The sequence below is a fragment of the Psammomys obesus genome, unplaced genomic scaffold (genome assembly GCF_907164565.1).
Source record: "Psammomys obesus unplaced genomic scaffold, mPsaObe1.curated_primary_1811, whole genome shotgun sequence".
NCBI classification, from domain to species: domain Eukaryota; kingdom Metazoa; phylum Chordata; class Mammalia; order Rodentia; family Muridae; genus Psammomys; species Psammomys obesus.
Genome location: NW_026596120.1, coordinates 17480766 through 17492756, shown reverse-complemented (window position 1 = coordinate 17492756; position 11991 = coordinate 17480766). Strand labels below are relative to the sequence as shown.

Below are 11991 nucleotides of genomic sequence, written 5' to 3'. Positions count from 1 at the left end.
CGATGTCCTGGATCTCACGCTGCAGACCAGGCTGGCTTTGAACTCAGAGATCTGCCTGCTTCTGCCTCCTGAGCATGAAATTAAAGTTGTGAGCCACCATCACCCAGCCTAAATCTTCTCACCTCAAGATTTCTCTTTCAGCTGTTTTGTCTGGACTAGGCCCGATACGTTCCTGAGGACGACCACACGGTGGTTCTCGGGCCTCAACCTCCTAACCTGCGGGGACTACAGGTACATGCCACCACTCTTGACTTAAACCAACCCAGATTTAAGCTCTTTTCTAAAATTCTGAGACTGTCTATTAAACCTATTGTCTTTGTACACAGAGAGAAAAGGTCAGACAAACTCTGGAAGATTAAGGAAGGAATCCGGGGCAAGCTGTTTGGTTCTGCAGCTTTTTTTGTTATAATGGTGCTAGTGATTAAACCCACAACCTCGAGCTATATTCCCAGTCCAAGAAGAATTGGTTGAGTACAGTGCAAGGGAGCAGCAGGTTAGCTAATAAAAGTACTCTGCCTGTATCTAGGTTCACAGAGGAATAAGCGCCTGTGAACGGCCATAGTGCCAGTTGCTGACACTGAGGGACACCTGGGCTTCTCTGGGTTAAAGGCCTTATACTCCTCCTTCACTGGAGAAGGCCTGACATTAGAGCACCTGGTATCTCAAAGGTCAAAGTTTATTTATTAAAGGAATTTGGACCTTCTGTCTAGACTAAGGACCACCTTTAAGATTTCCCAACCCTGTACCTGCTGGAGAGGAAAATCTCTGCATCTGAAACAGTAACTACTGCTAGGATGGTTTCTCTCCAGGTGGCATCCTTATGTTCAAGGCTAACTCCTAAGACACAGCTCATCTCAGAGAATAAGAAGCCTCTCCCTCCGTCAGACCCAGCCAAGAAATGGCAGGTGAGCAGAGAAGGACTTCAGGGATTCTAAACAATAAGGTTTGTGAGGGTTTCTTCTGGGAGACAAAGTTTAAGACTACTACAAGGAAGCTAGGTATGGTGGTTCATGCCTTTAAACTCAACACTCAGATGAAAAATCTCTTTGATTTTGAAGCCAGCCTAATCAAGGCTATATAGTGAGATCCTGCCTTAAGCCACCCTGCCCCCATGTGCACAGGCACCCCTGTGTCTCTGTGTGTGTAAAACAGAGCTCTAGCTCCCCCTGCCCCCATACCATACCTGTTTCATTTTGGCTAACTCCCGTCTTGTGTGCTCATCATTCCGAAGATCCTTCTTGTTTCCAACCAGGATGATGGGCACATTTGGACAGAAATGCTTAACTTCTGGAGTCCATTTTTCTGGGATGTTTTCTAAAAGAAAAAAAAAAAAAAATACACACAGAATTTGAGGACATATTATATAATCCCATTCTGAAGGACTCTGAGAAAGCCAGTTGCTTTTCCTCTGTTGTTTCAAAAGCACATTGGGGCAGGCAAAGTGACTCAGCAGGTACAGTGCCTGCCACTAAGTCTGATCCCTGGAACCCATGTGGCAAATGAGAGCTGTTTCTTGCTTATTGTCTTCTGACCTTCATGTGTGAAATGCATGTACATGCACGTACACACGCACGAACGCACACGTGAGGGCACGAGTGTGCACACACATACACCCTGTAAAAACTATTTGGGGTCCCATATAATGAAAATAATCCATTAAATTTCAAAATTAAAAAAAAAATGCAAAATCAGATGGGAAGTGGCAGTGTACACCTATAATCCCAGTGCTTAGGAGGTAGAGGCAGGAGAATCTCTGAGTTTGAGGCTAGCCTGGTCTACAGAGTGAGTTCTAGGGCAGGCAGGGCCACACAAAGAAATCTCGTCTCCAAAACAAAACAAAGAAAAAGCGAACTCTAACTTCCACTCTACAAACATTAAACAGCGCCAGCCTCTATCGGCCCCTTCACCCAGTGCTGAGGTTCTCGGGTGGGACTCTAATAAGAGCTTTGGACTCTGTCCCACAGAGAATAGCTCACCATTGGTCTGGCCATGTTCTCTTTCTAGGTTGCTTTCTTGGTTCCACAGCATAATCTCTCTCTTGCCCAAAGCTTCCAAAACCTCTTGATTTGTGTGTCTGTGTGTAAGAGACATTCTCATCGCCTAGGCTTGTTTCAGACTGCCGATCCTCCTGATTCTGGAGACTACCCAAGCGATAGCTAGGAACAGGAGCATGCCCACTACATCTCCCCGGTCTGTTTTTTGGGCAGTGACCTTGTTCTTTACTTCAAGATGGTCTTAGACTCAAAAGTGTCTGTACCAAGTTCCAGTTCTGTGCTACTAACACGACTCCACATTACTCTCACTTTATTAGCATATAAGAATTTTGCAATGGGCATTATAATATAGGACAGGAACTTTTAAATGTAGCCCAAGTTGGCCTTATACTCACAGCAATACTCCTGTCTCAGCCTCATAAGCTTATTACTTTTGTTTTCCTTTTTGAAATAAGGCCTTAGTATGTAACTCTGGCTGTCCTAGAAAAACGATGTAACCTGACCAAAAACTCAGAGATCCCTCTGCCTCTACCTCCAAGTGCTAAGATTACAGATGTGCACCACCACACAATGTTTTGTTCATTATACTTAAGAAAAGACAATTGTATGAGTGTTTTGCCTGCAATTATGAGCACTACATAAACGCCTATGGGTATGAGCCATATGTGGGTGTGGGCACCAAACCCAGGTCCTGTTATCACACAGCCATCTTTCCAGCCCGAGTAACTTTCTAATGTAGCACACTGCTATGGCCCACCTCCATAAATACTATCTGTAATGCTTTGTTCCTGTTGCTTCTTTATTTACTACCCACTCTAGCCTTTCTGCTTCCTCTTACCTAGAAGTTCTATTAGTAGTTGGCTCATTAATAGTTTGCTGAGTAACAATATATGAAATCACACCATTTGCACTCCTACCCTGCCTCTAGAACTGGGACATAGCCTCCAAATGAATCCTGTATCTCTTCTTTTATGCATCCATTCTTTTTATTCTAATTATTTGTTGATTGATTGATTCGTTGATTTACTTTTGAGGCAGGGTTTGTCAGTGCAGTCAAAGCTGTCCTGGACTCACAGGCTGCCTTGAACTCAGGAGATCCACCTGCTTCTGCCTCCTGAGTGCTGGGATTAAAGGTGTGTGCTACCACGCTCAGCCATTCATTAGCTATTTATTTCGAGGCAGGGTCTCTTTACATAGCCCTGGCACTATGTAAACCAGGCTGGCCTTAAACTCAACAGAGATCCACTTGCCTTTGCCTTTCATGCAGGGCACTCAGGGAGTTAGTGAGACACCCTTCTCAGTTCTCTTGTTTTTGAGTCTTGTTAGATAGTTATAGCAAAAGCTGGCCTGGCTTACTGTGTAGCCAGAGTGGAGTCACACCACCAGCAATCTTCCTGCCTCTGCTTTCCCACATGCTGAGATTATAGATGTGTGCCACCGTGCCCAGCTAGCTAAAGTCTTTAAAGCTTTACCAAAATCAGAACAAAATCAACCGCTGTCATATTTCTGTGGACGGCACATTTGTAGGTCAGGTGCTGACATGTATAATCCTCAATCACTATGCTGGAGACAGGCTCTCACTGAACTGGAGCTCACCAGCTGGGCTAGTCGGTAAGCTTGAGGGATTCACCTGTCTCCATCTTCCCAGCTGGGATTATGCTGTCTGGCTAGGCTTTTAACATGGGTGCTGGGGGCTCAAACTCAGATCCTCATATTTGTACACCAAGTAGTTTACTGACTGAACTCTCTCTAGTCCTATGGATGCTTGATATGAATAGGTGAGTTGGTTTTTTTAAATTTTTTATTTATTACATATACAGTGTTCTGCCTGTATGCCAGAAGAGGGCACCAGACCTCATTATAGATGGTTGTGAGCCACCATGTGGTTGCTGGAAATTGAACTCGTGACCTCTGGAAGAGCAGTCAGTGCTCTTAACTGTTGGGCCATCTCTCCAGCCCGAGTAGATGAGTTTAAACATAGCAGTAAAGACTAAATATTTCTTTTACAGAAGTTTGCTATTGCATGGCATTTATAAGGCTTTGAGTTTAATTCATTCATTCATTCATTCATTCATTCATTCATTCATTCATTTATTTATTTATTTATTTTTGGTTTTTCAGGGCAGGGTTTCTCTGTGTAACAGCCCTGGATGTCCTGGAATCACTCTGTAAACCAGACCAGGTTGGTCAGGAACTCAGAGGTACATCTGCCTCGGCCTCCCTAATGCTGGGATTAAAGGCATGTGCCACCACCGCCTGGCCCTGGCCCAAGTTCAATTCTTAGCATCACTGAAGTTTTCTAACCCTAGGACCTCTCTACAATGTATACTCCAGATCAACTGCTAATGAGACAGAGGTTCCAAGAAGCAATCTTGATTGTCACAAGTCAGGCAGCAATGGTGCTGAAATGTGCACAAAGATTTCAGTGTTTCAAGACAGAGATGTTCAGTGGTAGAACATGTTCAAAACTAAAAGATGCACAGTTTTTTTCTTGAAACATCTTAAGGACCCCAGACTGGCCTCAGACCTACTATGTGGACGGGAGTAACCCTGAACTACTTGGCCTTCCTGCTTCTACTTCCAGCTCAGGACGTTAATGTAACTAGGCAAGCTGTCGACCGCAGGCTTTCATCCTAGGTCCGCGGCTGCTTTTTAAACTAGCTGTCACCTTTAAACTATCAAGGTGTAATCATCCAGATGGAACAGGGGATATTTCCCAACAATTTTTTGTATAAAGTAGAATTTTAGGTTTTGCTTTAACAGGCTCTTGGCTGTTCACAAGATTATTACTGAAGTGAATAAATCTTTCATTTTTCTCTGTATTCCTTTATTCAATCTTGGCTGCCACAATAAGACAGACAGAAAGCGCAAGGACACTTTTTTCTTGCATCTGTAGTAGAAACCTTAGAAGCAGACTGTTAACTGCTTCAGGTCTGTCAATAGATGCACAAACTTGTGACATGAGATTGAACAGGTTACCCACCACACAAACTCAAGGCCAAGTCCAGCTTTGGGGTGACATTAGCTTTTCTTTCAGTTTTTTGATAAAGGATCTTACCATGTAGTTATGGCTAGACCAGAAGTTACTATATAAACCAGGCTGGCCACAAACTTGCTACAATCCTTCTGCCTCGGCCTCCCACAGGATTAAAGGTGTTCCCAGCCCCACACAGTTAATCTTGACTTAATTTTTCTTTCTTTTTTTTTTTTTAATAATTCATTTATATTATTATTTTCTATACATTGGTGTTTTGCCTGTATGTGTAAGGGAGTCAGATCCCCTGGAACAGGAGTTGGACAGTTGTGAAGTGCCATGTGGCTGCTGGGAATTGAAGCCAGGTCCTCTGGAAGAGCACCCAGTGCTCTTAACTGCTGAGCCATCTCTCCAGCCCGTTTGTTTTTCTAGACAAGCTTTCTTTGTATAGCCTTGGCAGTCCTGGAACTCACTCTGCAGACCAGGCTGGCCTCAAACTCACAGAGATCCTCCTGCCTCTGCTTCCCAAGTGCTGGAATCCCTGCCCAGCTGGCAGAGCACTTCTAAGCATATGGGAAGCCCTCAGATTTAATTCTACCAGTGTGAGTGAAAACACTTAAAATCTATCACATTTACTAGTGTGTGTACATGTGGACATACATTTGCTATGGTACATCAGAGAACAGCTTGCAAGAGTTACTTCTCTCTTGTCATGTAGACATGTCACCTGGTGACAGATGCCTTTACCTGTTGAGCCATCTCAGTAGGACCCACTATGTGAATATTTTAAAGAATTAACACCACCCCCAACACACACAAGTCGTAAGAGATCTAGAATGAAATAATCCACAAGCCCATGCCCCAATCTCAAGGTTCCAGAACTTGGAGTACCATGATTCATTTTTTGTTGTTTTGAGACAGGGTTTCTCTGTGTAACAGCCCTGGCTGTCCTGAACTATCTCTTTAGACCAGGCTGTCTTCAAACTCACAGAGATCTGCCTGCCTCTGCTTCCCAGGTACTGGGATTAAAGGTGTATACCATTATCACCCAGCATGACTGATTCACTTTCTGAAAGAAAGTATCTATTTCTGAACCACCTGATACCAGAAAGAAACCAAGAAACTAGGTGTTTTCCCACCTAAATAGTAACCACCAACCAGCCAGCAGGGTCACTCACCTAAACTATCAGGGCTGTCAATGGAGAAACACATCAGTATAACATCAGTGTCTGGATAGGAGAGAGGCCTCAAGCGATCATAATCTTCCTGCCCAGCTGTGTCCCACAAAGCCAACTCTACCTGTGACAGGAGAAAACCACAGAAGGGCAATGTGAATATTACTCCCACTTTTCAAAAAAGCTTGCTACACACATTCAAAGAGCAGACCATCCAACTATCCAAACTAGTAAAAGCAGCTGATAATCTTTATGACAATCAAATCCAAACACAGGGTGTTTAAAAGTTTTATCAAAATAGCAAATTTATAAACAGAAAAAAGTCTATCATTAAAAATGTCAGTTAATAGAACATTGTAGTTTATAAAATCCTACACAAAAAACTAAGGACAAAAAGTATACCACCTAGTTAGCAACTCCAAATGGTCAGCTCTGAAAACATACATAAAAGTTAACATTATACAATGAACAGGTTGGACTTATGTATTTAGAAACACACACACACACACACACGAATGAAGAGGTCATGAATTTGAAGAGCAAAAAGGAGTATCTGGGAGGATTTAGAGCAGTGGTTCTCAATGTGTAACTTGCAACCCTTTTAGGGGTCAAATAACCCTTTCATAGGGATCACAGATCAGATATCCTCCATATCAAATATTTGCATTACATTTCTTGAATAGTAGCATAATTATAGTTATGAAAAGCAAAAAATAATTTTATGGTTGGGGGCCACCACAACTCAGGAAACTATATTAAAGGGTTGCAGCATTAGGAAGGTTGAGAAACACTGGTTTAGAAGGAGAGAAGGGAAGAAAAAAGAATGTAACATAATTTCAAAAAAATAAAGGAAGTCATTTTTACGAAAGTGTTTATTATATTAATATGATGTGAAAGAAAAGGGACACCCAAGAAAGAAAGTCAAACTCTGAGTCAAAGACTAAGTAACTTTTCTCCTTCAGTGGCAAACAGTACCTGTGGATAACCCCTTTCATATTACTCTCCCTTATTTCACAGGCCTATTCCTGAATGGTTCTGCCTGAATAGGACTTTCTTAGCTTTTCTCATATTCAAGGATAAAAAAGGATATTCAGCACAAAAAAAAATGCCATTACTAAAAGTGCTACTTATTTTCTTTTTTGAGACATAGTTTCACGAAACTAGGTTGGCTCCTCCCATGAAGTGCTAGAAGAGAATCTAGGGTCTCATGAGTACTAGACAAAAAACTCTACCAACTGAGCTACATTCTCAGTCTTGACAATAAATTTCCTATGGGCAAGATCCTGGTTGATAAAAAATATCCAGGCTCAAATATGTCAAGAGGAGGGGCTGGAGAGATGGTCCAGCAGTTAAGAGTCCTGGTTGCTGTTCCAAAGGACTGGGACCCATGTAGTAAGCTGTGGAAAGAAAATCCTGAACACATGAGACCCTGTTTTAGAAATAAACAAAATGGAACCCAGAAAATCATTAATTCAAGGCTAGCTTTGTTTCCACAGTAATAAAGATATAATTTTGAGCTTTCTCAACATTCAACTCAAATCCCAAAAGAAATGTGACAGGGGAAAATGGATTTCTGTTCCTAACATTTTTGTTACACTATGTACAGAAAAAGCCTACTTCACTTAAACAGGGCCGTAACACACAATGGCATCAGCTATTATGGAACTTGTACTCACCTGCTTTCCATCCACTTCAATATCTGCCACATAGTTTTCAAACACCGTGGGCACATAAACCTCTGGGAATTGGTCCTTGCTGAAGACTATGAGTAAGCAGGTCTTACCACAAGCTCCATCACCAACAATGACCAGTTTCTTCCTGATGGCAGCCATCACTTAAACATAAAACAAAAGGTATTATCTAGAATGTGTAAGAACCGGAAGCAGCCTCAGACCATGACACATTTGAGTGGCCATGGGGGCAGGGTGGGGCATTATTAGTGCTCCCAAATTAAAAATTCTAGAACAATGTTCTATTTGGTACCCAAAAGCTACACACCAAAAACTATACTTAAAGAATAACAGTCATCCCCATAAGATGAGAAATGAAACAGAGATTTGTTCTTGCTACTTCTATCTAGAGCCACAGGGGCTGAGGCAGTAGGATTACTGCGAATGGATTCTGTCTCAAACAAACACAAATTATCAGAATGGATAATGTAATCATGTAGGATATAGGCTGGGCACGGTAGCAGTAGATCTATGGGAGTTTGAGGCCAGTCTCGTGGACGGAGTAAGTAAGTAAGCAAGTCAGTCAGTCATGAAGCCCAGCACTTGGGAAGGAGAGGCAGGTGAATCTCTGTGAGTTCAAGGCCAGCTTGGTTTACATAATAAGTTCCAGAAGAGACAGAGCTCCACTGTGAGACCCTATTTCAAACCAAAACCAAAACAACAAATAATGTAATCAGTCGTTTAGATCACCTGCATAGAAAGTCTGTCAAAAGATAGCAACTGTAGCCTTGGCTATTCTGGACTCTCTTTGTAGACCAGGCTGACCTAGAACTCACAGCGCTATCCGCCTGCCTCTGTCTCTCTAGGATTACAGGAGTGTGCACTGTACCTGGCTTCTGACAGATTTTTACAGTAGTACTGTCATATGGAAAATAAACTGTTCCTGCCATGGTGGTGCACACCTTTAATCCCAGCACACTGGTACATGTCTGTGAGTTCAAGGCCAGCCTGGTTCACACAGGGTGGTCTAGTACAACCAGGGCTCTGTAGAGAGACCCTGTCTGAAAGAAACAAATAAGTTACAAGGGAGATATTCTCTAAGTTAATGACTGATTGATAAAGTGAAAAAGTGGGGCTGGAGAGACTCTTCAGTGGTTAAGAGCACTTGATGCTCTTGCAGAGGTCCCAGGTTCAATTCCCAGCATCCACACAATCCCTTATAACCAACCATCTATAACACCAGTTCCTCTTCTGACCTTGAGTACCTGACATACATATGGTATACATATATGTGTCATGAGTTATAATTCACTGGTGCAAAGTACATGTTTAGTATGCATATGGCCCAGAGCTCCCAGTACTAGAATTAAGGCAAAACAACAACAAAAAAATTGGTATAGGTTTGGAAAGGTTAGAAATCATATTTTGTGGATGGTATTTTTCAAATCTAAAGGGGAGAGAAGCTGTGTTATAAATCTCGTAGAACATCTCTAAGGGCAAAGACAGAAGAAGCTTCAAGGAAATAAAATCTCTTCAGTAGTATGTCTTTAAAGGAATATCACTGAGATATACCAAGCATGTGACACACAGCCAAGTTCACACTGAAACCCTTTTTGTTGTTTGTTTTGTGACAGGTTGTTGCAAGCTTAGTTTTCTGGTTCACATAGGTGTGCGCATGTGTGCAGACACACATCTCTGAAAATGCATGTGCATATCAGAGTATAGCCTCAATTATCATTTCCCAGCACTGTCTACTTTTTTTAAAGTCAGGATCTCTCATTGAGCTGGAACACACCAAGTAGGCTTGTCTCCTACATTAATGTTTAGTGCACCTCAGGGATCTTCCTGTCTCCACAGTTCTAGTGCTGGGATTACACAGGGTTTTGTTGCGGTTGTTCTGTTTTTGTTATTTGTCAGTTTTTTGAGACAGGGTTTCTCTGTGTAGCATTGGCTGTCCCAGAACTTGTTCTGCAAACCAAACTGACCTCAAAACTCAGGTCTACTTGCCTCTGCACTCAAGTGGCTTTTTCTTTTGGTTTTTCAAGACAGGGTTTTTCTGGGTCGGGTCGCCTCGGTTGTCCTAGAACTCGCTCTGCAGACCAGGCTGGCCTTGAACTTAGAGATCCGCCTGCCCCTGCCTCCCTGAGTGCTGAGATTTAAGGCTTGTACCACCACTACCTGGGACCATCTGGCATTTTTAATATGTGTTCTGGAGAGACCAAAGTCAGGGTCTGTGCTTACAAAGCCAACACTTTACCATATCAACTGAGCTATCCCCAAGTCCAGTTTTTCTGATTCTTTATTGTTCCATAAATTTTTCTCTTTTGTTATATTTAATGTAAATACTATAAATATAAGAGTCCTGTGAGAAAGTCATTACAAAGCCAAGAGTGATGGTAACATACTTGGAAATAGAGGCAGGGAGATCTAAGTCAGCCTCTACTACATAGTGAGTTCCAGGCCAGTGTTGGTGATAAAATGAGACCCTTTCTCAAACACAGGAAAGTCACTGTCTTGACGATCATAGATTATGAAGGAGCCTAATGTTTTATCAATGCCCTTCCTGCGATTCTGCTCTTTCTGTGTGCTGTATCATTCATTATGTTCATGCCATGCTGAATGCAACTGGAATATAGAGTTGCAGGTGGAAGAGGTATGTGGGTATGCTCCCTTCACTGAAGGAACTCAGGACTTCAGCAATGAGTGTAAATCAGGCCCAAGGTCACTGTGTAGACCAGCTGGCCTCAAATTCAAAGTGATCCACCTGACTCTGCCTCCCTAGTGCTGGGGTTAAAGAAGGCATGTGCCACCACTGTGGCCAGTTCAGACATGGTTTTATGATATAAACATTAAAAGAGGTCCAAGGTGACACTTGGAGGCAACCCCTAATTAGGAAAGGGTGATTTAGGGCCAGAAATGGGTTTTAGAACAAAAAGGAATATCTCAGATGGACAAATAGGGTGTTTCGTTCTGGGAAAAGAAAAGGTTTCTGGTAAAGATATTTCTTGGGGCTGGAGAGATGGCTCAGTGGTTAAGAGCATTGTCTGCTTCTTCCAAAGGTCATGAGTTCAATTCCCAGCAACCACATGGTGGCTCACAACCATCTATAATGTGAACTGATTCCCTCTTCTGGCAGGTGTAAATGCAGATAGAACACTTATATACATAAAATAAAAATAAATCAAATAAATAAAATATAAAAAAAAAGATATTTCTTGGCACTGAGATAGTTAGAAATGTTCAAGGGTAGTTAGCAGGCACAGTGCTTGGTTTAAAAATGTGAAAGACCTGCCTGTCAAGATGGCTCAGCAAGTAAGAGCAGCTGCTACCAAGCCTAACAACCTGAGTTTGATCCCTGAGATCCACATGGTAGGAAAAGAAAGTTCCTGAAAGTTGCTCCCTGACCACCCACCACCTGTTCTCTGATGTGTGTTCTCCCTACAACAAATAAATGATTGAGTAAATGTGGCTTTTAAATTTTTTTCAAATAAAAAAAGGGAAATGGGAAGAAAAGTGGGTTATGCTAAAATTTTAGAAGATTCTAAATGCCAGGCATTTTGGCATTGCCCTGTGGGCAAAGATGTGATTGGAGGGAAGCCATAGGAACAGGATAGTTATTGTACTTGTGTGTGTGTGTGTGTGTGTGTGTGTGTGTGTGTGTGTGCGTGTGAGAGAGACAGAGACAGAGACAGACAGACAGAGGCAGAGAAGAGGGTCCCATGGATGCTGTGGTGCTGTGGCTTGCCTATAGAGCTGAGAGAACAAAACAACTTTCAGGAATCCATTTTTTCCTTTCATTATCGGTTCTAGGAATCAAACTCAGGTCAGTCATTAAGCTTACATATCAAGCTCTTTTACTCACTGAGCAATGTCATAGGCCTTCGTATCTGCTTTAAAAAAATTAAAGTAATAGAAATAGAGACAGTTTATTAAGGGGGGAAGGGCATTCTCTAGAACAAAGCAAGGGGGCGAGAGATGACTCAGCAGTTAAGAGCTCTGGTTGCTCTTCCAAAGGACCTGAGTTTTCATTTCCAGCACCTACATGGCAGCTCACAACTGTCTATAACTCCAGTTCCAGAAGATGTGGCACCTTCACACAGTCATGCAGGCAGGCAAAAACATAATAGATAGATAGATAGATAGATAGATAGATAGATAGATAGATAGATAGATAGATA

General features: G+C 42.2%; 1 protein-coding gene and 1 non-coding gene across 4 annotated transcripts in view; both read right to left on the bottom strand.

Annotated features, from left to right (window-relative positions):
• The window catches only part of Rhoa (ras homolog family member A), a 33161-nt gene that overhangs the window by 1342 nt on the left and 19828 nt on the right, over positions 1-11991 (bottom strand). For all 3 annotated transcript variants that reach the window (XM_055629797.1, XM_055629799.1, XM_055629798.1), the window contains 3 exons: positions 7820-7977; positions 6147-6267; positions 1184-1314 (listed from right to left, as the gene is read on the bottom strand). In XM_055629797.1, coding sequence (XP_055485772.1) covers positions 1184-1314; positions 6147-6267; positions 7820-7975 — 408 coding nt within the window. In that variant the 5' untranslated portion in view covers positions 7976-7977. The remainder of the gene's footprint in view (positions 1-1183; positions 1315-6146; positions 6268-7819; positions 7978-11991) is intronic.
• On the bottom strand, positions 4810-4943 carry LOC129693213 (small nucleolar RNA SNORA31). Its single transcript, XR_008722838.1, has one exon. It is a non-coding gene; the product is annotated as a small nucleolar RNA SNORA31 (small nucleolar RNA).